Below are 26,994 nucleotides of genomic sequence, written 5' to 3' on the forward strand. Positions count from 1 at the left end.
CTTGGACTAAATTAGTTCTTCTGTACTCTGCAATGTAATTCTGTATAGTGGTTCCACTTGTGCAACTGTTTATCTTTTTGTTTTTCTGAAATGACTTGACAATTATATTAACAAGTATGTAAAGATCAGTACAACATATTTTTATCAGGAGTGAGCTCCTTCGTGGCTAAGCGGTTAGCGTACGCGCCTTTGGCGTGGGAGACCCGGGTTCGATTCCCGGCGGGAGCTCATGTTCGGATTCCACGTTAATCAGTAGGTCCACGTCTCATATAGCCTCGCTGCTGAACGGGACGTAAAAACTCAAAATCACCTCACCTTTTATCAGGAGTCCATCTTGAGTGAGTCGGCAGACGTATCGCATTTGTAGCCAATTAGTCTCGGTTTCGAGTTCAAATGGAGGACACTTCTCTCGGATGTAAGCCGAGAAGCGATTTGAGTTCCGCTTTAAGCTTATGTGACCCCTTCCAGCATAACTTGGTTGTTGCATAATAACACCAAGGCGAAAGAAACTTATTTCTGTTCATATGTGATATAAATACATAGAGCAAATTATTTAAACCAAAGAAAAACCTGGTTGAAACAAAAAAAAAAAAAAAAAAAAAAAAAACAGGATTTTTGTTTGTTGTTTTTCAATAAAAACCATGGTTTGTGCAAACCCTGGTATTTTCTCATATCAACGGTTTCCCCATAATACATTACGTACTTAATGATCGCTTAAATACTTGTTACATTATAGAAATTTTACAACATATTCATATTTTAACGTGGTTTAACCTACTATAAAAGTTAAAAGATTATACTGAAATGAATGTTTGAATGATAATTGGGAAGCTACTAAATTATGAGATAGCGAACTTCAACTAGGAACCCAGAAGTGAAGGCGTTGGGAACGAATGCAGTTAATCATGCAAAACCCAATTGAACCTTGCCGTCTAGTTAAGTGTGCCCTTCCGCAGACTGTAACGGCAGAACTGTAGTTTTCCTTATATTTAAAAAGTCCAAGGAGCAATAACTTGTCTACAACACTTGGGCAGACTATATATCTCGCGGTAGCATAACTCAGAGGAACGTGACCAAAGAAGTCGTGTAGTAGTTAGGCTGCATGGTCAAGAGTTCCAGTGCTTTGCTCCCATTGATGATCATCTAATGAATGGAACAAATTGTAATTTCTTAATTCAGGGTTCACATTGGCTTTGAAAGTCAGGGATGGCCAGAGAAATTAAAATGAATAAAGAAAATGTTTAATAATATGCCGAAAGTCATGGAGATTGCTATATTCCACCAAGAATTCTTTTGAGAGTTCCCGTAGAAAGTATGAAGAATACCTCAAACAGTCAAGACATATTCGGAAAGAAGACACTTAACCAAAGAACTGAGAAAAGAAAATTATGCTTAGAAATAAGAAAACTAGAATGCCAAAAGAGTAAAACTTTGCTCTTTAAAAAAAATTAAATAAATAGATGAGAAATTCAAGTGGATTTTTGGTTGTAAATAAAGACATAAGCCAAATTATAACGTATGTTTACTTGTATATGTTTATGAGTGTTCAGATTGCCGAAATATTGAAAGCATCATTAGTGTATAATCATTGTGTAGTACTAGTGGTTCATTGTATTCCAAATACAAGGAATTGCGGTCATGATAAGTATTTACCGTAAAAATGTAAGTTATACTGTTTTTAAAAAATATAGAGAAGGCTATGGGCAAGTTTTCAAAAATCAGTGAGTGTTTGCAGACATCAATGTTGACACGTTTTTCTAAATGGTCAGAACCGCATAAAGTTACTGGACTGGCATTAGGACTCTTCCCAAGAACGTCTTGAAATGGAATGACTATAATTCCTATTCCATTTCATGACAATTATTTAAAAAAAAAAAAAAAAAGTACGTAATTTGAATCCCTGTCCATATGGATCTCAGCTAGTTGGTGCAACCGTGCAATTGCAGGATGCCGATCCGAAAGATAGGTAATCATAATGAGTTCCTGAAAGTATCTTCCATTCATTTTACGTTCTTATCAACCTTTCATATCAGCAGCTTTACCGCGTAACTGAGTCCCATAATGACTATAAACGCACGCGAGAAACTTCCCGACACTCGCGGACAATGTTGCAGCGACTCTAGGCATCTGTCAGATGGGTATGTTAGCTCCCGAATGTAATCACCGGCAGTTATATGACAGTATGTTTCATCCATTGAGACAGCTGTCGGCGATTTGAACCGTGCCAGTTGCTTTTCGTATAGTTTCCTGCAGTTTGTTTTTTATTCTGTAAAGTGATGTGGGAGCAGGTGGTGTACATGGGCCTCACGGACACACCTCAGCCGGAACCGCTTATGAATGGCTGTATTCACAGTTGAATGTGACATATTGAATCGTTGACCCTTCGCACGTTGTCTCGATGAATTTTCCTGGCATACCAATTCAGCGGATCTCGTGCAGCCTCGGGTGTCACTGTCTTCGGGGCGCTCTTTCTGGTAATTTTCATTAATGATTGTTTCATTATGGCCTCCTGGTTTGTGTAACAGACCACAATAATTTTTGCAGTATTCACCGGTGTGTGAACCCATTCTCCCGACAGTGTTTCACTGTGCATTTGTAGGAAGAACGAGCATAGAAGATGCCATGACTTACCCTTCTCAGTAACAGTTTAACTTAGGGCTATTTGACAACACTTAACCACCTACAACAGCAGACACGTCATTCTAGCGTCACTCCCCAGATGGCAGTGGCGTAATAATTCGGTCCAATATAAAACGAACCCCCTTCTGTATTTTGTGAAGCAGTCAGCTGTTGTTCAAGTCTTTGCCGTGTCGAGAAATATGCCTTTAAATCAGTTAGAATGTCATAATGAGCTGATGAATAACAAACAGAACTTCTCAATCACTGGCTATTTTGCTTGATAATATTTGTGAATATTTCAAAAAGAAAAAAAAATTCAGAGAAATTATAACAGTATCGTTTGATTCTCAGTAACTAGGAACAAAAAGAATTACTGTATCGAGGGAGGGATTGTGGACATAAATGAATACTGAAAGCAGTACTCATGTTTAATAGAATTTAGATTGACTAAAACTTACTTTTACATGCATCTTTTTATTTTAATTTTTTAAATAATTTGCGTTTCTTGAAAAGGAAAAGGAAATATGAAATTATGAATTCTGTTTTCTCTTTCAGAGTACCAGATGAGGAAATCTATGACCCATTCGATACCATTGGACTCAACGACGAAACTAATCTTTCTGCTCAAGAATTACGAGAACAGTTGTTAGAACTTACGGAGATTTTCTTAGGTATTTATTATCGTTGTGTGTGTTAACCAACATAAATATAATCCTCAGCTTTAAACATCTCAGTTCTGTCACTGCAGCTTGACAGTCAAATTCTTTTCACCAATTGTGGCTAAGCGGTTAGAGTACGCGCCTTTTGCGTGGGAGGCCCGGGTTGGATTCCCGGTGGGAGCTCATGTGGTTCAGATTCCACGTTAATCAGTAGGTCCACGTCTCATATAGCCTCGCTACTGAAAAGAAACGTTAAACTCAAACTCAACTCTTTTCACCAATTCTTTGAATAGCAATCGCAGTCCAGTCTTAGAGGAAAATTAAAGCTTGATATGTTGGACCAGCGTGGATATGTGCGATATTTTGTTCTCGTACTGTAGCTAAGAAGTAAACTGTACTAAAATTTAATTTATGTACTATTTTAATTCTAAAAATGAGATACCTTACCCTATATTTTAGCCGCGTTTGAAGTCTTGTGACAATTAAGTATACTATACTATTTTTATAATAAAAATAATACTAACTTTTTTATAATCCCAGAAGCTGAAATAGTTTCCAATCTTTAGGATACTTAAGCGAGAATCCATTTTCAAAGATCATAGAGGACTAAAATATACTGTGCAGAGATCTTCACATGCTTATAACTTCAGTATCAACGGACATTTAAATTTCTGTACAAACTAACGTTTTTTATGACGTTATTTATTTTGAGCAACTATTGTGTGAAACTTCGCAATACTACAGTTATAATATTACGTGTAAAGTGCACTTTACACAATTATTACCCAATTACAAACTTGTTTTTATCTTATGGGTATATGTAAGAATCAATATCTACTAGTACTCCTCTTAACGTGGTCTTGCGTTTTGGTTCCTTATTTGTTCAAGGACGACTCTATTAAGTAATCACAAGTCTGAATCCCTGTTAATCCGAAGAAAAATAATTTAAAGAAAAACAATTGTGGGCATTTATTCTGTTTGCAAATGAGAAACAATCCATCACAAATTTTAGTTATTGTAATATGGGGACTGTAACCCCGACTGATATCCATGAGAGAGATGGCAACATAGAATAAGTCACAATGTGTGATGTTTCTTTCTGTTGACATGTTCTGGCGTGGTTCTTTCTAACATCCGCTGCTGTCACAGGGCAGCTCTTCAAACTCCTGGCCTTAGATACAACGTAATATTTTTCGTGACTGCGAAGTCTTTCATTTTCTATTTCCTTGTGGTGACCGGCAGAGAGGAGATGGATGGAGCCAGCCTGTAAACTCTATGTTGATCGCACGCTAAATTAAAAGAAGAGGCCAGGAGCTCTGAGTAACGATTTTTTTTTTTTTTTTTTTTTTTTTTTCAGCTTTCGCAGGAGAAAGTTTCAAAACTACAACCTTGACTCATTATTTCAAGTGCGAGATACATCCGCAGTGGGTTTTCCATGTGACATTCATATGTATAACAAATGATTATGAAGAGAAAAATAAAATACCTAATGCAATTTACGATTTCGAAATTTAGTAAGACTTGTATATATTTGTGATTTTTTTCAGGCATTTAAGGAACGAACATATATAAATGAAATTATTTACCTCTGAAATGTACTGTAATAGCATACATCCGACACCACAACCAAGGATGTGTCACACTTGTAATGCAAATAAATAGCTATAAAATACATATAAATAGAAAACAGGAACTAAAGTACATAGACAGGGTTCCCACTTTCCTGAAAATGCAAGAAATTCAGCTTGCTTGTAAAAAAGCTCCTGAAAAGCCAGGAAATTCCATTAAAGGCTGAATAATAATAATAATAATAATAATAACTGGAGAAGTCAGGGAAATTTAAGTTTGGATTTTTTACTTCACAGAATCCATTTCTCGTTTTGTCTTAACCTGGCTGTTTGGTAGAGCATATTTTATAAATAAATTTAATTTGTTTTGCAAAACTTCTCTACCTACACACGTTATATGTATATACTGCCGTGCTAAGCAAGAGTGTCATATCTACACTAAGCCTGAAATTGAGAAAACGACCATCAAAGTTTTTGCTCTTGACGCTTCATGTATGCAAAACTCTTTTAAATAATCATGTAGCACTTTACTAAAAAATGTATTGAAAATCTTATGAGCCAGAAGATTTTCAATATACTTTTTAGTAGAGTGTTACATTAATTTTTTTAAAAAGAGACTTGCATACTTGAAGCGTCAAGAGCAAACACTTTGATGGTCGTTTTTTCAATTTCAGGTTTAGTGCAGATATGGCACTCTTGCTTAGCACGGCAGTATACGTGTACACACACAGTAGATGAGAAACCCTCCTGGTCGGGAAAAGTTTTTTTTTTTTTTTTCTCATTATATATAGACCTGGAAAGTTGTAAATCATGACGTGGTAAACCTATGGAATAGTCAGAGAATTCGTGCTCGCCATTTAAGTGAGAACCCTGATAAATACGAATTTATCTTATATATATTAATGAAAGAGGAAACAACGTGTTAAAAAAAAAAAAAGTTGTTTCCTCCTTTTATTAGTATATATGAAATCCCAATCGTCATACGTGCTCAATATATATGGACACAGGGATTGTCTAAGCTCAGCAGGGGTCTGTGGTACAACCCACGTGGTCCGAGTAGAGAGACCGACTTTCAGTGTGAGAGAGAGAGTGGCTGTTCTGGGAAGCGGACTCGGTGACGTAGGGTTAACAGTATGCCGGAGGTCCCGGGTTCGAATCTCGGTCCAGTCAAGCCACTTTTTCACTCTTTGTACGTCAACGAATTTCTCCTGTTTTTACTAGACTAAGGTCAGAATTATCACGGTTTTGAGTCAATTATCAGGTCATACAGGATAAATGTAAGGCGGGCAAAATAAGAGGTTCAGTAAATTCGGTCCCCTCTAGACTTCCGGAACTTCATATATATTTTGGAACTTCCTTGTGGATGTATGATTAATAGCAAACACCTCTTCTGCATGGGATTCAAGCGTTCAGTTTCCGGTAGGAGCACGTGGGATTCAGATTCTACGTTAAATAATAGGTCTTTGTTTTTGTGCTGAAAAGTAATGGTCGAATGAATTACTCATTTGCTTTAGAAACGGTGGAAACCAAATGTAATTGTGAATTCCAATGCATCGTGAAAGTATTATCATGTCCCTATTTTACAAGTTATAAATGTTATAAGTATGCGAGAAATGAAGCTAGTTAACTTTCACTATTACTTGTTAGTCTCTGTGCCCTTTTCCAATTGTTAACAGGTATGTATATTAATGGATGTAACCGAATGATTTTTACAGAATCCATTAAGAAATTCAAATTGAAGTGTTGACAACATCAGTTGTTTTTCACTTCCTGAGTACCTTTAATTTTTATATTGAACGATATATTTAAAATTAAGATCAGTAATTCTCTATAAGACATATACTGGATACATGATCATGCAAATGCAAATTCGTTCTTATTCTTGCTGTAATATTGGACATCACATCAGAATTCAAAGAAAGCCTTCAAAGTGAAAATCACTAGAGACCCCAGCAGGCCCGAAACCAGCCACAGAGGTTTGGGGGGGGGGGGGCATGAATATGTTAGGGGGGCCAATTCATTAAAATTCTCTTACAAATATCTAAATAGGTGTTTTTATTAATATCATTTTGTATTGAAGTCTGGAGGGGGCACGAAAAGTTTAGGAGGGCAGGCCCCCCTCTGGTTGCGGGCCTGAACCCCAAAGCCGGGAAGTGATGCGGGGAGTGGAGCGTAATCGATTTCAGTGCCACTGCCGATTTAATTTCCCTCCTATCGAACTCCGAAACCATCACTATGTTTAATGGAGGCAGAAGTCCGCCAGTAGATATTAACTTACATATACCTATAAGGTAATAAAACTTTCTCGTCCGAATTCCTTAAAACTAAATCATGTTGTGCTGCAGTTATCAATAAGACATTTTCATGTGAAATAACGAACAAAATTATAAGACGTTTTCGGAAACCTTCGCCGAAGGAAAACTAATCCCCAAAAGTAAATTATCCCTTGTAGGTTTTTCTGTAAGAAATACCTTATGCCTTGTATTAGGATTAATAATATAGTATTTGTTTATAAAATAACATCACATGAGTTGTATTTTACAAAACTGTCAAAAATATAAATAAATAAACTATCCTTGTGGATATTCTCATGGAATTGGTTTGTGCAACACAATAGGAATATTAGTATGTATGAAAACTACCCCTTGTGAATTTTTTGTAAGGAATAATTTACGCAATATTATCGAGTATTAATTAAATATTAATTTATAAAATTGGGTAAAATCGCCTTAGTCGTTCTCAAGAATATCGTCCGGAAAGAAACTCCCCCCAAGAGTAAATAATACTCGTATTTTTTTGGGGTGCAAATAACATATCAGGTTATTAATGAAATATTTAATTATGAATTATGAACAAAATTGCTTGTGTCGTTTTTAAGAGAATCGTCTGGAAGGAAACTTACTTCCAAGAGTAAACTACCTCTTCCCGATTTTCCCAGGGAAATGACTTATATCACAGTATGCGATTGTTGTTGAGAAATTGATTTTGTTATTAAGAAATTGATTTATAAAACATAAAAACAAAATCGTTAGAGTCCATTTTGAGATGATCGCCATTTTTTTTTCTTCCTTCGGTAGGGGTAGGGGGAAAATCGAAAAAAGCAAGAAAAACTGAAGAATCACTCAAAAACTAAGTTTAAAATTTGAATGAGACACGTTGAACGGTATGGCCTCTAGGTGAGGTTACATCAGGGCGAACGGACGAAGAGATGTCGACAACTTACTTTTTTGGTATCTATGGGCCATGAAACGTGTATTTTTTTGTCAATCACCATACTTTTCTCCTTTGGTCGGCCAAAACTAAAGAAATTAATTAATTGGTGATTGGGTAATAATTGTCTTAAATGCACTGTACACATAACATAATTTTACAGAAATTATTTACTTCTAGAAATACAAAAATGGTTTAGTTTTATATTATTGAAACAGTTTAGGACATTTAGTAGTACATAAAACTTCAGATGCAGTAAAATATAGGGTGAGTGATCCTGTTAACTTTTACAACTCATTACAAATGTGCATCAACTATATTCATTACTAAATATAAGTACTTCCTTCCTTAACACCTTTCCTTTTATACAGTCGAAGTGGCTGACTTTACTTGTTTAAGACTTGCTTAGATTTGAAATAAGGGCAGTTCAAATTATAATTTTTGCTTAAGTTTAAAATAAGTACAGTTCAAGTGATAATATTTGCTTCGATTTAAAATAAGTACAGTTCAGATTATAATGTTCTCTCAGATTTGAAATAAGGACAGTTCAGATAATAATTTTTGCTTCGAGTTGAAATAATACAGTTCAAGTGATAATATTTGCTTCGATTTGAAACAAATACAGTTCAGATTATAATTTTTCGTGCTGCTAGAAAGAACGTGCTTGTAGTTGCTCTGAGTGGTGCTATTTTTCACGACCGGAGGCTATATATATAATACTGGGTGGACCATTTTTCTATAAAGTTTCTCGTAACTTTTAGATTAATAATAATAATTTTTTAAAACATTGTACGAAGCAAGTATTATCTGGGGAACTTTTAGTACTCTGCAATATCACCAGATTTATATTATTACTAATCTAATGTGAAGTTATATCTTTTCAAATGGCACAACGTCATATTATTGCATGCTTGAAATTTATGTGCTAAGGCTGTGTCCAACACCCAGAATGCGTTGGGATTTCCCTATATAATAACATGGCATATTTCTTTCCAAAATACTATGAAAACTATTTATTTTATACATTTCAAAATTCGTTAAAATGTTTGTTAGTATTAATATTGCATGTTCACTTTTACTTTTTCTTACTAGGGTTATAGCGCGCGCTAATTAAAAATTAATTTTCTTCCATTTAAAAGCTGTTTAATATATGGCCCTACAATTTGCAACAACGCAGAACAGCAGATAGCAGGTTAACAAGATAGATTTCTTTCATTCTCTGCCCCCCGCTAGGTCACGTGCGTGAACTTCGGGTTGTCCCGGGAGACAAATAAAGCGATGGAATGCAGATTGACAGCAGATAAGAACAAAGTCTGTTTTCTCTCTCTTCATAGATCGTAAAAATTTCATTGATCCCATGTAAACGTCTCCGCGAACCTGTAGAGGCATATTGTATCTAACGACGTACGAAAGTTTCATAAAATCTGTCTATGTTGCTTTCAAGTGGGGGAAGTGTTCCTCTTATAAAAGTAGTTTCGACCTGTATAGTGCAGAGTAAACTCGCTTATTTGTCGCATTAACTGACCAACGTTTACATAGAGGTCAAAGAGGATTTGCCCTGTTGTGATGTATAGCGAACTGCGAAATAATTAATATATGTGTAAGAAGAAAAGGACCGAGAACTTCTTTTCGATGTATCGTATCGTTTTTGCTCTATGAAAATCAATATTGAAACCGGAAATAGTAAATTTCTACCAGTTTCGGTTTTCAATAGAGGGAGAGGAATGGAGATGATATATTTTCTTGAGACGCTGAATCTATTTCCTAAAACCGCTTTTTACTAGCTATTATAGTTTTTGATCTATGGCCCGTAAGTGGCCGATCTCTATCACTTCCAATTTATATAGAAGATCGATAGAGGAGATGGAACCTATTCTTAGTACGCTAAATCGATTCCGGAAGACCCTTCTCGATATCTCTTGCCGCTTTTGGTCTGATGCCTGTTAACAGACAGACGGACATAGCCTTTCTATTAGAATTCCCATACTTATGCATAACATAGTTTGGAAGTTTAACAAACCCAGGTAGAAGAAATATTATTTATCAAATCTATTTTCGTGCAGATTAAGAATATGGGAATTTCAAGAATTCTTTTACATAAGTTATACCCTAAAGAATAACGAGGACCGCGGTGGCTCAGTGGTAGAGTGCTCACCCGTGGTGTGTGGAGTCACCGGTTCGATCACAGATCGCACCAAGTCAACTTTGTATTGGATAAACACCATGTTCGTGAATTTTCTCGGGGTTATCTCGTTTCCTCCCACTTTCTTTATTCCACCATTTCATTCATTCTCATCATCACCATCTCCTTTTGCCTAGCCGGGATAATTGTGGGAAGTAAAACACAAAGATTTAATTTCATGTCTAAGTAATAACCTAATGCATTATACAGTGTTCTGATCTTGGCTAATGCCCCAATAATAGCGTACAGATTGATGATACGCTTGCAGATTGATATGCCCTAAAATTGATTGTTCATGCCAAAAATTGCACCAATATCTGCCAGGTAGTCACTGCAAGCAAGAATGCTATCTATGTATTTCGTTCAGATAGTGTTCCCCATGAGATGAGACGATATGAGAAGTAAGGTTTTCTCGTCTTATCTCCTAAATTTAATAGGTCTCGTCTCGTCTCGTCTCTATCCACGAAGATTTTTTCGCTCTTGTCTCGAAAATATATTTTTCCGTTTTGATAACTTACGTAAATATATATATATATATATATATATATATATATATATATAAGGTATGTTGCAAAATAATACGAACGATCCAAATATGTGGCATAACTTTAGTAAGTGCACGTCACGGATGGAATACGTGATATGTAGAGATGTATAAGGAGGATATGTTTACAGACCATGGATAGTTCACTCATTTCCACGGCTAACCAAATTGAAAACAAAAAACAATCAAAACAACATGGTAATGACTGTTGCAAAATGATACGAACGGAATACAAAAGCTAGTTCTAATAGACAATAAATGAGCCACTGCATAAGACCAGCTTGAACGCTCGATTAAACATGATGTTTACCAGTGTTTACAACAGAGTCACATCAATTTGATTCCATGCAGCGATGATGGCATCCTGCAACTCACGAACATTGTTGTACTGGGTACCGATGGCGATCACTGAGCGACACAACATTTCCTAAAGATTTCCCATCGGGTTTTTGTCTGGGAAATTGAAAGGCCAATCAAATACAACCACGTCTTTCTCCCGAAAGCAATCCTTGATAGTTCCAACAACGTGGATAGTAGCATTATCCTGTTGGAAGATCCACTCGGGACCAGCAATTCGCGAGGTAAATACCAACAAATTGTCTGCAAGTACTGTTTAGCACATGGTTGATGTCATATGAGATGTAAGAAATTCGTGATTTGTTGTACCATAAGAACCGAAGCCCTTCCCCCCACACATAACTACCGACTGTCCTTGCTATCGCTTCGAGAACATCTGCTCCTACTTCCGCAGATCGTGTCAATAGTATCATCAGCCATCGGGACCATTTAAATTAAATTTCTTTTCGTCACTGAAGATGACACGACGCGTTCTGTTTCCAGGTCACGTGTATTTTGGTCCAGATCACCCGTCGCTTCTTGTGCTGCGCGGTGAGTTGTGGCTGACGCTTACGCTTCTTATATCAGAGATATGATTACAGCGTTTCACAGGTCTTGATAGGGTAGACTTATGTACACGAATGTTAGGGTCTTGTGCCAACTGTGTAAGGGATATTCCAGCACAACTTAGCCTTCGAACAACCTGTCTTTGCTGTTGTGGCGTTAATTAACGCGGCCTTCCTGATGGTTTCCTTACTTCATACCGCATCCCAAGTTTAAGAAAATTGTTCAGGACACAAACACACTGCCCAATTCGACGTGCGATTTCATTAACAGATACACCTTCTTCTTTATATGCCATTATTTGGCAATTTTCGCACTCAGATAATACTTTGCCAGGGCTCATTATGCTTCTCTTACTCGTCACCTCACACAGATGTCCTCGCCGTAGGAAACTAGCCTACACTTCTATCACTCGTCTGCTATACATTTTGCCTTCTCGTCTAGCGCCCTCTATGTTCGCAGCAGAGACCAAGCTACATGTTATTTCACTAAACGTCATCGTTCGTATCATTTTGCAACACTTTTCTTGGGCTGATTTTTCATTTTTGTTTCGCCCTGTCCTCTATACGTGTATATTTCTACAGTACCTGTGTTCGTGTAACATAAATGCAGCACTGTTTCATTCACCCTCACTTCTATTTTCCGTTTCCTCTCCGATCACATAATATGACGATACCTTGTATCGTTCGTATCATTTTGCAACGCACCTTATATATATATGGGCCATTCCACGCGAAAGTGAGCCTGAACCCAAATTTTCGAAAACTGTCAAAACCAATGCATTTTTACGTATATATGAAGTAAATAGAACGAAATTTACTTTTTCACAAAGAAAAACTTATTTATACTTAGAATTCACGTAAAATTTTAAGTCTAAGTTGTGAATTTGTAACATGTCAGCTGCGAGGAAATTTTTTATTCTTGTAATCGGCAACATTTTACGGTATATTGTGCATGTTTGGCTGAAGTAACTCCGAGCTATTCAAGATGCTTCTTTTTGCTACAAGCTGCAGTTGAAAAAGTGTTTACAGGATAAAAATTGTTTATAATATCATTAAAGATATAAACGTCAACTTGAGTGTCCTGCCCGTGACAGAAAACTACCAAAAGTTAATGTACTGAATTACTAAATTTGAGAATGTGGTTCGTACTTAGTAGAAGTAACAATTTGCACGTGTACTTCACACGTACCAAATTTTGGACTAATGCTATAAATATATTTCGATTTATTTCAATTTGAAAACTTGTCCTGCCCGTGACAGTGGGCATGCCACTGGTGGGATAGTTTGTGTACATTGGTTATTTATGATAGAAAATGATTCCATGTGCACTAAAATAAAGTTTTCTAAGCATGAACATTTTTTACTTAAATAGAGGATTATCTATTACTGTCAGTATGATGTTTTAACTTAAAATAAGTTTCATATAAATATTATCATTAGCGTCACCTTTTTGTTCGTTTCAAGGGAGAAGTGGATGGGATTGGAGTACGTACAAAAAGGCCAGTATGGAACTTTGTGAAACAAAATAAAGTAATTGTAGAATGTGCTGCTGATTTCGTAGTAGCTTTAAGCTCTTCGTTTCAAAATATATCGGTTTTACTACTAAAGTACGGGACAAGAATAAACGACCAAAAATGCCATTAGTTTTAATGGTATTTTTGGTCGTTTATTCTTGTCCCGTACTTTATCATCAACAGAAATTGAAAGGAAAAAGACGCTTTGAATAAAAGACGGGAAAATGCTGTAGTCAATTGAATGTCTCCAATCAAAACAGTTTTTCCCTGCAATTTGACAATTTGGTAGTTCGTCGAACTTTTAAATCAAAGCTTCATTCGTGTAAAATCTTTAAATTTCTAACAGACTTTTATTCAGATTCTGAAAATGATGATTTCGAAAGCCATGAAGCTATCCTGAGGGACGACTTAGGTGTGCATGTTAACAAGGCTTGTGTTAGGCCAGCTGTTGAAGATATAACACAAGGAACATTTTTGTTGATTGAATTTTTCTCTAGTGGACAGAAGAAGAGAACATAAACATGCAACCAACGCACAAAGCCCAGTGGAAGAGGACGAAAAAGTCAACGAAATTCGTATGAAGACCGTAAGCGATTTCGGTAAAAATTTTCAAGACTGTTGAAGATGTGTCTTACGTGCATTTCGATCAAATAATACATGTGATACCAGCAGTGCCGTGCCGTGAGGGGAAGGGGCGAGCGGGGTGATGGCCCCGGGCGTCAAAGTAAGGGGGCGCAAAATTCAGGAAGAAAAAATAAAAGATATATATAAAATGGAAGGAGAAAAGTATTAAAAAGTGCTCAAAATCAAGGAAAAGCAGGGTTTATTTTTGAAAATTTTCTTACGCGTCGCGCCAACCATGGTGACGCTTTGGTCTGTCTTTGGTCTGGTCTGTCGACCTCACTCATATTTACGGGGCGCCGTCGCGACGCGTCGTATACTCTCGCCCCGGGCGCTGATTTTCCACGGCACGGGCACTTATTTTATATACTGTTAGACAGTGTTTGGTACGAATTTCCCTACAAGGTTGGTGTAAATGGGCAAATAAAGCCATTTCCTAAAGTGTAGGTGGTGAGAATTAAGTGTACGACATATTATTATTTTTATGTGATAAAAGCGAGCCTCAAGTAAAGTAAATAGAATTAGTTGTGTACAATACTATAACAGAACAGCAGAAATTGACTTATTTTCTATTTTATTTCATTTTTGAAATCATTCTTATTGAGATTTTGTGTGTTGATTCACACGGTGTCCTGCCCGTGACAATCATGTGTCCTGCCCGTGACACAGTAAAGTTTAGTTTATTTATCAATATAAATGTTTGGCAAATTTCTCTTATGTGAAGTTTGTTTTAAAATTTCATCATTTATACATTTCCGTTTAAATAAAAACATTTTGAGCTAAGAATTCACAGAGTTTTGTAACATTCACTTGGTGTGTGGAAAGTCACTTCTCTTTTTTGTCCCCGCCCGTGACAGACGTTCAGGGATTAATATTTTTTACTCCAAATGGAAAAAAATACTGAAAATATCAGCTACATATACTCCTAAGTCTGTACTGCTCATATATCATACAATTAGCAGAATTTATGTTGTACTTTTAGAAATATACAATTTTAAAGCATCAAAAATGTAGTGTAAATGTCCTGCCCGTGACGATGGAATGGCCCATATATTCCCTAATTTTTTCCCTTAATTTCATATGGAAGTTATCACGACCGTTCTGCGTCACGATTGGTCCACGATTTGTGTGATACAACAAGATTTAAACCATACTTATTATTGAGTAAATTGTGTAATGACTTGCATATTTTAAACGTAGATAAATGTTTTTCATTGCTTTCGTACCATCATTTTATCAATTTGTAATTGTTTTACATAATGAATCATGTAACACTGAAACAGTGTTTGAGGTCCAAGACTTGAGTGAATTAGTGTTGCCCACGGGACTCGAGAAATTTCTCGTCTCGAAAACGATCTTGCCTCGTCTCGAAAACGATCTTGCCTCGTCTCGAATTTAGAAAGGTGTTTCTCGTGTGTTTTCGAGATTATAATCAAGACGAGACGAGAAATTTCTGGTCTCGTGGACAACACTATGTTCAGAGTGGCGTCTGTAGGGAGCAGGTGAGTTAGCAATGGTAGATATACGCGTAAACTAAAAATGTGTCCAATCATTATGTGAACTAGAAATTAAAAAAACAATACACGTTTCGAATTGCTAAAATTTAAATACATCACGAATATCGACCAATATCCAGTTTTTGTTTTTCTTACGCCATAGTAAAATATTTTTCTGTATAAGCTGCCAAGGCGCTTGTAGAGGTGTTTGTGTCAAATGCAAATTAACAAGTATCTCTGACACTTTCCTTCAAGAGGTCAGTCCTTTAGGAGTTCTTTCGACAATACGACTACAGTTACGGACATCTTACGTGTTTTTATTTCTGTGATAATTCAGGTTTGAATTCCCTATAAAGTATTTCTATTTATAATATCGATTCAAAAGTTACCAAAACCAGTGCCGTATTTACGATCTTGTTTCGGAGGGGAGGCTTGAGAACCAGTAACAAGTATTTGTGTTGTACGTATAATGCGAAAAAAATAATAATGAAATTATTTCGGGGGGCTTGAGCCCGATAGCCTCCTAAATGTGCCACTAATCAAAACATATTTGTTATAATTATTAGTGCATAAATGTAAATTACCCTTCATTATATTACTAAATACTTATGTTCATTGCATTGTTCACATAAAACAATATTATGATGATGGCACCATGGTCGAAAAAAAAAGTGGCACCTCATTCTTGTTCTGCACCTCTATTTAATTAAATTATATGGTGATTGTGAACTGTGAAGATCTATTTTCGACGCAAATGTTATATTAATAAGCCGCGAACTAATTGCTTACCTATCTTTCTTTTCATCTTTTAAAAAATAATAAGATTACGTTGGTTACTTATTATGTTCTGTCTTGTCATTTATTTATAATAATAATTTTTGTTTTCCAAGTGTACAGTGAATATTTTAAACATTCTATACAAAAGAAACCGATAATGCAAGGTTTGGTACTGCGGGATTTTAGATGACTAAATTTTATCACGCGAAGTTGTGACCAGGCTAGATTTCGTCCGGTAAGATTTTGGTCATGCGAGATTGTGGGCCGCGAGATTTTGATTGAGATGTTTCACCCACAGATCAACAGATCAAGGTGATAGACGGTCGACTATAAAATAGAAGTATGCACGAATGTGGATATATGGACTAATATAGCTTTCTGTGGATATATTTTTATTGATTTTGTACGTTTTGTGATCATTCCAATTTGCGACAAGGTTCATGTATCTGCCAAATTTGATTGAAAGTTTGATAAGATTCCTCAGCTGAAAATAATAATTCCAGTTTTGCAACCAACCGGTAATTGGTTCTTTAAATGAATCAGGAGAGTACAAGTGATACACATTGCCAGATATTTTTCCTTAAAATTATGAAGTTTTATGAGCTACGTAGGGAAAACAAGGATAAAAGTCTGTTCGAAAGTGCCGTAATTGTAGATTCGTAAGACGTAATGTAACGTTGGTTAGGAAACAGTAAAAATACTATATAACACACACACACACACACACACATACATACATATATATATATATATATATAATTCTGTACAATTTTGTAAAAATATTTCACTTGCTTATGCTTGGAATACCAATATCGGATCCAAATTATGTAGATCCTCAGAAATATTGTTATATTTATTTATTTATTTTGTATAGGTCTATTACTGTTATGCACACGCATGAAATGCCATGATTTGTTCTTTCATCTTCCTAGATACTTCTTTTAGAGTTTATTTTTTTAAGTTACATTCCTTATTTTGGAAGGCAAAATATTGATGATAATGCTTGCAAGAATCAAGACTTAGGATCAAAAATGGTTGAAATAGGAAAATAAGGAAAGTGCACCCTGTTTGACAAGAAGGCTTGTTATAAAATACAAGTAAACAGATGTGTAGGTAGATAAGGTTGTCTCATTTCTGACAGCAGCCAGTCTTGCCTCTCGCAACTCTTTCTTCTTCCGACCATATGATCAGGTTGTCAACTAACATAACTTCGAAGATATGCATTCTCCAGATTATTAGATGAACGATCTTATCTCATTTTGTAACTTGTTTCCCTCCTCTACCTACTTTTTGAAGATCAATGAGGAACAATGATGTGAATGGATCAGGTTTCTGCACTTCCACGAACAGGAAAAGAAATCCTGCTTATATTCTTTCTAGCGGTGTCATATTTCTTTGTAAAAAGTAATATTAATGAACTATAAGAGCTAGTGTAAAAATATATGTATAAAAAAAGTTAAACGTAGTATTGAGGTAGGTTAACATCTGGAGAAATTTTGAAGTTTTCATAATACTTTGGAAAGAAAATCACCCTATTATTACGTAGGGATTGATTATCTCAGCTGAAAACGTTAGACATGGCCTTAAGCGAAATCTTAAAATAATACATTTATTATTCAGTATTACAAACTAAGAACGCTACAATAACACGAAGTTGTAGATTGTGGCAATAATATCAGTAGTGAAATGGGCGGCGGGAGACGCGTGCAAAGTACTTTGATGCCAAATATATGATCATTATATGACATATTTGGAATGAATGAAACAAACAACAAGAAAGTAAAAATTTGACTTTTTTTCAAAAGGCTTTATTTTGAACAAATGTTCAGATAAGTGTATCATCCAATCCCATAGACGGTTTTTAGTACACACAAAGACGACCATACGGTTTACAGCAATTTGATATCTCAAACCGTTCTGAAGATCTGATAAACATTGGTAAACTTTGCAACAATGCTTAAGGTAATGTGATTCCGATTACTTGTAATTATGACTATCAAGAACTATTGCTTTAACATTATAGATTCAAAGGAAAATAACAACTATTATAAAAATCCTGACAGGTATGTCATTTTAAGTGGTATAGCAATATCTACCTGTGTTTTTCATATTTCCGGAACGGTTTGAGATTTTTAATTCCTGCAAACGACATTAGGATCTTTACATCTATTGAAATCCATCTACTTCATTGTGTGTGGTAATCATCTAAAGCGTTTTTCGAAATAAAAGCTTTTGAAAAAATTAAATTTTCAATCCCTTGTAACCATTCTTTTATTTGAAATATGTCGTATCATAATCATAGTATTCGACACTAAGGTACTTTGGATATGCGTTGCTCCGTCCTTCTCACTTGATGTTATTACCATTGACGTGGCCAAAACTGCAGCGTTTTCTGTCCGTTAGTTTAAAAATTACAAGGGCGTATCAAGATAAATCCTAAGGTAATAAGATAAATGGTCAATCTTACGTTTATGTAGGATCTAAACCAAGTTAGTTGCCGCAGTAAAGATTACTTTTGAATTATAACGGGCTGTTTCTTTAATTCCCAAAGTGATCTAAAAAAAATTACAGGGGATGGCTTACCACCCATTCATGTTTTGTACTACTTTCCAGACCCGTATCCAGGGGGGTTCTAGAGGGGAGTCCCCTTAAATTTTTTGCTGGCCCTCCTAAAATTTTCACGGTAGGCTTGCAAACGAACTATGCTATGGTGATGAACTATAATATGGTTGGATCGCCCCTCCCCTCTAACTTCAGCCGGGCTACCGGCCTGCTACTTTCCCCTTTCAAAGTACTTTCCTGTTACAAATCTTGGAACTCCTATTGTGGAATGCCCCGACTTCCCTCGTTGTGTTATCCTGGATGTTATGAATGTTGTTGTTTTCATTATAAAATAGATTTAGATTTCAGTGTAAGGGTTAGGAAAAAGTCGCTTGGAGCTAGACCCTTGTGAATAGGGTGATGGTGTACGACGGGAATGTTTTTGACTAAAAAGTCGCACGGAGGATTGTCATGATGCAAATATCATTTAGAACAACCACTATAATACAACTGTGTAGACCTCCTTGTTGGCCCTCGTGGAATAAATTCGTGCACGATCCTAAACATGTCGGGAAATGCAATCAGTAGCACTTTTACCCTGGGTAGGGTTTATCTACAACATTATATTGGTTTCGAGTTCTACTGTCCCCTGTGATGATACTACTAGCCAGAAATGCCTGATGGCAGCTGTTCTTTCCAGTTTCGTGCTGATGACGACACAAGTATCCTTCCTGTATGAGAATCCTTGGCAGGAATTTTCAAATATATGTCACATCGTGAACATAAAACTGTGACTATTCGTCGGCAAAAAGTCCAATGTCAATCCGATAACTATTAACAAAGATACAAATTGAAACGTTTCACTACCTTTTCTAAAGTAAAGATAAAAAGTGTCTGTAAATGTCGTGTATGTATGCCAGTAAGTTCGAGTCTTGTGTGTGAAAAACTGTGACGAATGAATGCGTATGCAAGTGTATACATAGATGAATTTCCTATCGAAGGTACTAAGTGATTCTTTCATATATCTCGAATAAAGCTGACTCAAAGTTATATTAAAAGAGACAATAAGGAAGTGTGTGCAAAGTCAGTTTCCGACCAATGTAACTTTGGGAAATAAATTACTAAACGTTTATTTTACAAAATCTTCAGTCGCTAGTCGCTAATAAGACTACCTATGCTTGTGTAGTGTTATGTTGGTTGCATAACATTTCAGACATTCTTGGTTACCTACCTGTTAGGCGTACTAGAAGTGATTTCGACGAAAGGAAGAACAGTAACAGGAGATTTGAACGACGATAAGCACATTATCTCAGACATAAATTATAAGAATAGTAGTACGAAGATCATCCTTCGAGACGAGTTCCTTCGTGGCTAAGCAGTTAGCGTATGCGACTTAGGCTTGGGAGACCTGAGTTTGATTCCCGGCGGGAGCCCATGTGGTTCGGATTCCACGTTAATGAGTAGGTTCATGTCTCATATGGCCTCGCTGCTGAACGGGACGTTAAACTCAATCAACATCCTTTAAGAACCAAACATGGCTTCAGGTTCACCTGTCACTGATGGCCATAAGTTAAGGACAACTTCACCCAAGTCGCCTGTGATGAAATGTTAAAATGAAAAAGATAAGGACAGTGAATTCTCCAAAGGAGATGATGGTCAGGAAACTTCTCAGATGTTCGAAGAAGCTGCGAAATTTGTTGACAATATCTTCAAACAAACAAACAAACAAACAAAAAGGGGGATCAAAAATAGAAGCAATCAAGAACAATCTTACAGGGTGGTTAATATATCAATCCAAATGGGAGAATGTACTCGAATATATTGAGGAAGAGAACATACAATTAAAGAAAGAAAATGACAAAGAAGAGCTGGAAATAAGAAAAGAAAGACTTGAAGCACAGAATTGCTCACCACGATTCAATTAAATACATGAATTTGCCCACAAATCAACACATACACGGAAGAGTCGGAAAGATCTAATTTTTATAGATCATTTCACGAATATAAAAAAGCAGAAACCTGTTAGTTTTTCTAAAACTGAAAGAAGGAGAGAATATAAAAGAACTACAAGCTACATTAGCATAAACAGTATATCCCATCGAGGATAAACTTGAGTAACGACACTGAGAGTGACAAGGAATTCATTAATAGTTGAAAGAGAAACTAAATAAGATATATCAAAGATCACACAAAATGACAGCGTAAAAAACAATGAAATGAAATCTTAACGTCCCATGATTATGCCGTTAGGCTAAGGGAGACGATGATTAAAGCAATTAATTGTTAATGGAAGAACTGGTGGAATGAGAAAGTGGGAGGAAATGGGAACGCACCAGAGGTAAGCGCTCTACCACTGAGCCACCATGTCCCCATGAAGGCCCATGATAAAGAAAACCCATGATAAAGATCATCTACAATGTTCCTACTGAGGAAATAATCGACTCAATAATTGAACAGAACTTTAATGGCGAAAATTACGTAAAAGCAAAATAAGAGGTAAGAGGCAGATTCAGAACTGAACCAAAAGGAAAATCAAGATGTCATCTAATAATTGAACTCACACACAAATTACACAAGCAACTCCTTGGAAATGAAAAAGGACTTCATTTCTATTCCTAAATGCCTCAAATGTGCCGACCTAGGACATATTGCCAAACTGTCATTCCTTACATACTAGGTACCTTTATTGCTATGTAGAAACCATGTAATAAAGACAAATAACCAATCTGTATTCTTCCTTTAGTGAGAAAGAAGAACTGCAACGCTAAGAAGCAAAAAGAATGTCAGGCTTATAAAATGATCTGCGATAGAATAATATCTAGAAGAGATCGTGTATAAAGACAACGTTATGAATCGAGAAAGCAATAGAGATGATTGGGAAAAAGTTTAGAAAAGTAAGTCTGACACACAAACCAGAAGAAAATCACCATCAAATAAGTAAGATATGGAAAGAATTGAAAGGTTTCTGAACAAGAAAAGGATACATACCTTCCGAAATTGGGTTGAAGGTAAGACCAACCTAAGTAGTGCCAAAGCAAAACTAAAAATAGAAAATGGTTGGATAGGTATTAAAGAATATAATAAATGTTTCCTTCACTTTATCAATCCGAAACTTCAAACAGTTCCAAGGGGTTTCACAGAAATTATAACATAGACACACGAGAATATTAATTTAGAGGAATTTCCAAAAGTAAAGGTAAGCATGAGCAATTGTAATGAGACTACAGAAACAAAGACGAAAGGATATACTAAGAACATTTGAAAGTTATCATGATCTAAAGGACTGCAGCACACGCTTTAAAACGATAATACAAGGTGTGACACACACGCACACACACACAAAAAAAACCGAGACTGGTCCAATAAATCATTGTACCTTCAGAATCAGTTCTCTGTGACATTATCACCTTCAAAGTAATCCCCTTCAGCATTCACTCACTTCTGCATTCGGTGCTGCCATTGCTGGTAATAGTTCTCGAATAAGGTTTTTGGAAGGCCCTTCAGAAGATTCTCCGTTTTTGTCTGAACCTCTTCAACTGAGGTAAAATGGGTTCCCTTTAAGCAAGATTTAACTTTAGGAAATAAAAGTCACATGGAGCCAAATCAGGTGAATGAAGAGGATGCCCCATCTCAGAAATCTTTTTGCCGGTCAGAAACTACTTGATAGATAGGGCCGTGTTGCATTGTCCTGGTGCAACAGCCATCTATCACCACACAACTGTGGCCTTTTTCCTAATTTTTCCACGAAGTTTTTTTAGTACTTCAATGTAGTAGTGTTGATTAACAGTCTGACCCCTGGAAACCCACTCAATCATTACAATTCCATTAATGTTGAAGAAGACAATTAACATTGCCTTGAATTTTGATTTTGACATGCGTGCTTTTTAGGTCTTGGGAATCCTGGAGACTTCCACTACATCAACTGGCGCTTACTTTCTGGGTCATAGGTAAAAATCCATGTCTTATCACGTGTTACAACAGATTCCAACAAATTTCTTAAATTTCACAAGAAACTTGATGTTGATTCGCTGTCGTTTTCGGTTTTTACATTTAGACATTTTTGCAGCAGAATGCAGTTGCACGTGTTAACTCAATGACGTAGTACTCCGTACTGGTGTGATTGGTTAAGTCGTAACGGGCCGCATGGATAGAGGAGGTGTGTGAGATGACGTCATCAAAACAGTTGTTGCCAACTCCACTCTGTTTTCAAGCTACACTTAGGCTTTTTTTTGTGTGTGTGTGTATGTGTGTGTGTGTGTGTCACACCTCGTAGAAGAAGGATACTATAAAGAGGCGAAGATAACGCTAGAATACATTATTAAGAAAACTACAGAAATAATCGAAAAACAAGAAGAAAAACCACAAAATGAAAGAATACAACTAAAAATAACCAGGAGAAAGAAGACGTAAAAGACGTAAAAGAAAGAAGACAATAATAGGTTACTTAGCATGAAGTTAGATAAAAATCATCTGCAAAAGAAAACTTGGCGTTAAAGGAGATCAATATTGATAAGAAAATACATGATGTAACAGTGAGAAATGAAGAGAAAAGAGTTAAAGAAATGGCAATAGAGAAGAATGGTTCTATATCTGATACCAAAGAAAAAACCCTAATGGAAATGAACGCAGGCCAACCCTTTTAAAAAGAATATTAGAAAAAAATGGAATGAAAGCAAAGGATGACCGAGGAAACCAGGAAGAAAAACCAGAAGTACATATGAATAAAAGAAAGCATCAGTGGAAAATGGGTTGGAAGAACGTAGGAATGGTGAAGAACACTTAAGTAGCAAAATTGCGGGTGAAGGCACATCAGACAATAATTTAGTAAGTAAATTAAAAATCTATGATGAATTCGAAGAGACCTTAAAAATTTCAAGATTAGAGAACAGGAAAATACAAATAGCTTTAAGGCTTATCAGCAGAAACTCAAACGATAAAGGGGGGCACGGTGGCTCAGTGGTAGTGTGTTCACCTCTGGTGCATGAGGTCCTTGGTTCGATTCCAGCTCGCGCCAAGTGAGCTTTGTGGTGGACAAACACCGTATGCATGTGTTTTCTCGGGGGTTCTCCCACTTTCTTCATTCCACCATTTCATTCATTTCTCATCATCACCGTCTCCTTTAACCTAACCGGCACAATCGTGGGACGTAAAACTTAAAGATTTCATTTCATTTCATTTTAAACGATAAAAGAAAACACTTAGTATTTTTAACAGTCGAAGGAGTAGACATGATATGAATTACTTGACCTCGTAGATCGACTTTTTGAAAGAAGAAGAGAAACATTAAACTTGAAAAGATTATATGAAAATTTTGTGCGAGCATATGGATCCAGATTTGCCATTGTAGCAATGCTACTCCAAAGTATACTGCCCCTAACACCTGCAGATAAGAAATGATATGCACTCAAGAGCAGTGATGGATGAAGTTTGAGGTGACGACATTGTGGAAGAGCTACAAATTGATAATAGCATGTTTCCTGGAACCGTACTGTAAAAGTGGTACTGTTGCGAAAATGGCGATAACATCAACAGTAATTGTCGAAGGTGAACGCCCAAAAGCAGCAATTATAATATATAATAGAAATATTAAAGGAATAAAAATAGGGTAGTTATGTGATACCTTGACTTTGTGCGTGAAGATGAAATCCAAAAATCTAGATTTCGTAATTTTCAATATAGCTATCAAATTGAACCATTCATAAGAAATTTAAAAAAAAAAATAAATAAAATTAAATTTTAAAAAATTAACGAGGTCTATGTAAATAAACGAATAATGTTTTGCGCAGATATCAATGTTAAATCAATCCTTGACATAGCACAGAAGCAGATAGAAGGGTAGAAAATAGATCTACAAGAGTAAAACTTACACATAGCAAACAAAGAATGAAATCCAACAACGTTCAGAGGTCACGAGGGTGTGAAAGAAATACAGATATTACAATTGCAACAAAGAACATAATAGAACATTTAGAGAATTGACATGTTGTTGACAATTGCACTATAAGTGATCACCAAGTAATTGTGTATAATGTGAAATTGGACAACGAAGTGGATGATGGAACCGATGAAACAAATAACCTAAAATACAATTGGAAAAAAATCCAGATATACACGAATTGGTGATACATATACAAAATGAAATATAAGACATGAGTAAATACTCGATACCAATAACAAAACAGGCAAGTAATTTCTCTAAACCAAAAATTTCGACTCCAAAATTAGAGCGGCTAAGGAGAACATACATAGCACAAAGAAAAAGTTACCAGCATGTAATCGATCCAATTATTAGAATAAGAGTCGAGGCATACAGAACAGCAAAACAGAATTTCAGAATGTTTTGCAGAACACAAAGAAAATTTTGGAGAATGTTGTTGAAGAAACTTTGAAATTAGATCCATGAGGAGTACTATACAAAATAGTTATGCAAAAAATTAAGAAACCAACTAGTCAACTAGTAAGATAGGAAGGAGGATAGACCCTAGTCCAAAGAATGAGAAGAAACTGCACAAATATTACTCAACAAACTATTACCGGACGTTCAAAACAAAACTAATAGTGATCAAAATTCAAAACTAAGAAGGAGAATGCAAGAACCATTAATTATGATGGGAAAGTTATAGGCTATATAAATAACGATGGATTAGAAAAAAGTATTTTGTACACTTAAAAAGCTAAAAGCTCTAGGTCCAGATAGCATGAGATCAGAAATATTTATAGAAAATAAAGAAATCTGGATCCCTTACCTTTGTAGATTATATAGCGCTTGCTTCCAACAAAGAAGAGTTCCAACGCGATGGAAGGAATCAAACTTAATAGTTATTCTAAAGGGTGAGGATAAAGACAGAACAGAAATCTTACAGACCCATCTACCTCGTTAATGTTACAGGAAATATTTTGGAGGAAACAAGAACCAACATTAGTAATAAACACAGACTGGCTTTACAAAATTGTAATTTACAATACAGATTCAGAAAAGGTAACTCTATAGACGATACTATTAAATAGACTAGAAGAAATCGTGAAAAAAAGGACGAGTAGGTCATTTTTGTAGATATATATCTGGAGCCTTCTACAATTTGTGGTGGCCTTCGCTCTTTGAGAACTTATAAAAAATATATATATCGGTATGATAAAATAATTGATTAGTGGAATAATAGAAGGGTTAAGTATGTGTGCCGTAGAGATGAAATAGAGAAAACCACTGCGAAGGGATGTTTTCAGGGATCTGTCTTCTGGGATATCGTAAAACAACCATGTTTGGAAACATTGAACCAAATGGAGGAAGTAGTAGGATATGCAGATCATATGGCTATTGTAATTAGTGGAAGTTTGAGAAGAGAAACAGAATAAAGCTATGGGGAAATTAGAAAAATGGTATAAAAGAAACAAGTTAGATCTTTCAACAAATAAGATAAAATGCATGCTATTCGGTAGTAAGATGGAAAGAAACCCCACAATAAATATTGAAAGTAAATCTATATAAATAGTTAAAAACTTTAAATATCCAGATCCATGGTTAGACGAGAAAATTGGACTTTCAGTATCATTGAAGTCACAGCAGAAAAGATAAAGAAAATTATGAATAAGATTGTCACCATAATAAACAGAGAATATAAAATACATTAAGAGTAACAAAGCAATTGTAACATTAATAATGGGATATGGCACATAAAATTAGGCAGAATGGAAATGAAACAAAAAGTAGACAGCGTGAAAAGAATAAGACTGGTAAGATTAACGGAAACATATAGAGAATAACGCCCCGAGTCTCGTTACAAACGATAACAGGAATCACACCATTATATATATAGAAATCCAAAAGAGAACGTATAGTATAGTTACTGCAAAAGGAAAGGTGATAATATCAAGGCATTTGAAATACTTGAAGGGATTCCTAAAGGAAAAGAGATGAAAAAATTACAGTAGAAAAGTGGTAAGAACAATGGGAAAACTCAACAAAAGGAAGACGAGTCTTTGACTTGTTGCCATCAGTAGAAGAAAGATTGAAGATGGATAACGTTAATCCTGGCAGAGGAATGATACAACATACAACTTTTAAGCGGTCATAAGTCTTTTGAGACTATTTTTAAAAAGATAGAATTAAGGAAAGCGAAGAATGTCTGTGAGGAGAACGACAAACACCAGAACACGTAATATTTGAATCCATCGTTAACGACTTGGGAGAAAATCAACGGAAAGCATCACTGAAGTAAACAACTTAATTCGACGTTATCAAGGATAAAAACCTAAAGTAATGTGAGAAAATTTGCAACAATGTGCTGAAGCTCTACAGATAAAGGCAGGCCGAAGAAATTCAGTCCAATCAGACATCCATTACGTAAAGTGTAGTGTATTATT

The 26,994-nt window shown here is 35.8% G+C and overlaps 1 protein-coding gene across 2 annotated transcripts in view; it reads left to right on the forward strand.

The window, feature by feature from the left end:
- Nucleotides 1-26,994, forward strand: part of LOC145673493 (uncharacterized) — a 73,999-nt gene that overhangs the window by 25,496 nt on the left and 21,509 nt on the right. For both annotated transcript variants that reach the window (XM_081743247.1, XM_081743249.1), the window contains exon 5: nt 3,175-3,290. In XM_081743247.1, the coding sequence (XP_081599373.1) occupies nt 3,175-3,290 (116 nt within the window). The remainder of the gene's footprint in view (nt 1-3,174; nt 3,291-26,994) is intronic.

This window comes from Thermobia domestica, chromosome 16 (genome assembly GCF_964235325.1).
Source record: "Thermobia domestica chromosome 16, izTheDome1.hap1.1, whole genome shotgun sequence".
Taxonomy (NCBI): Eukaryota; Metazoa; Arthropoda; class Insecta; order Zygentoma; family Lepismatidae; genus Thermobia; species Thermobia domestica.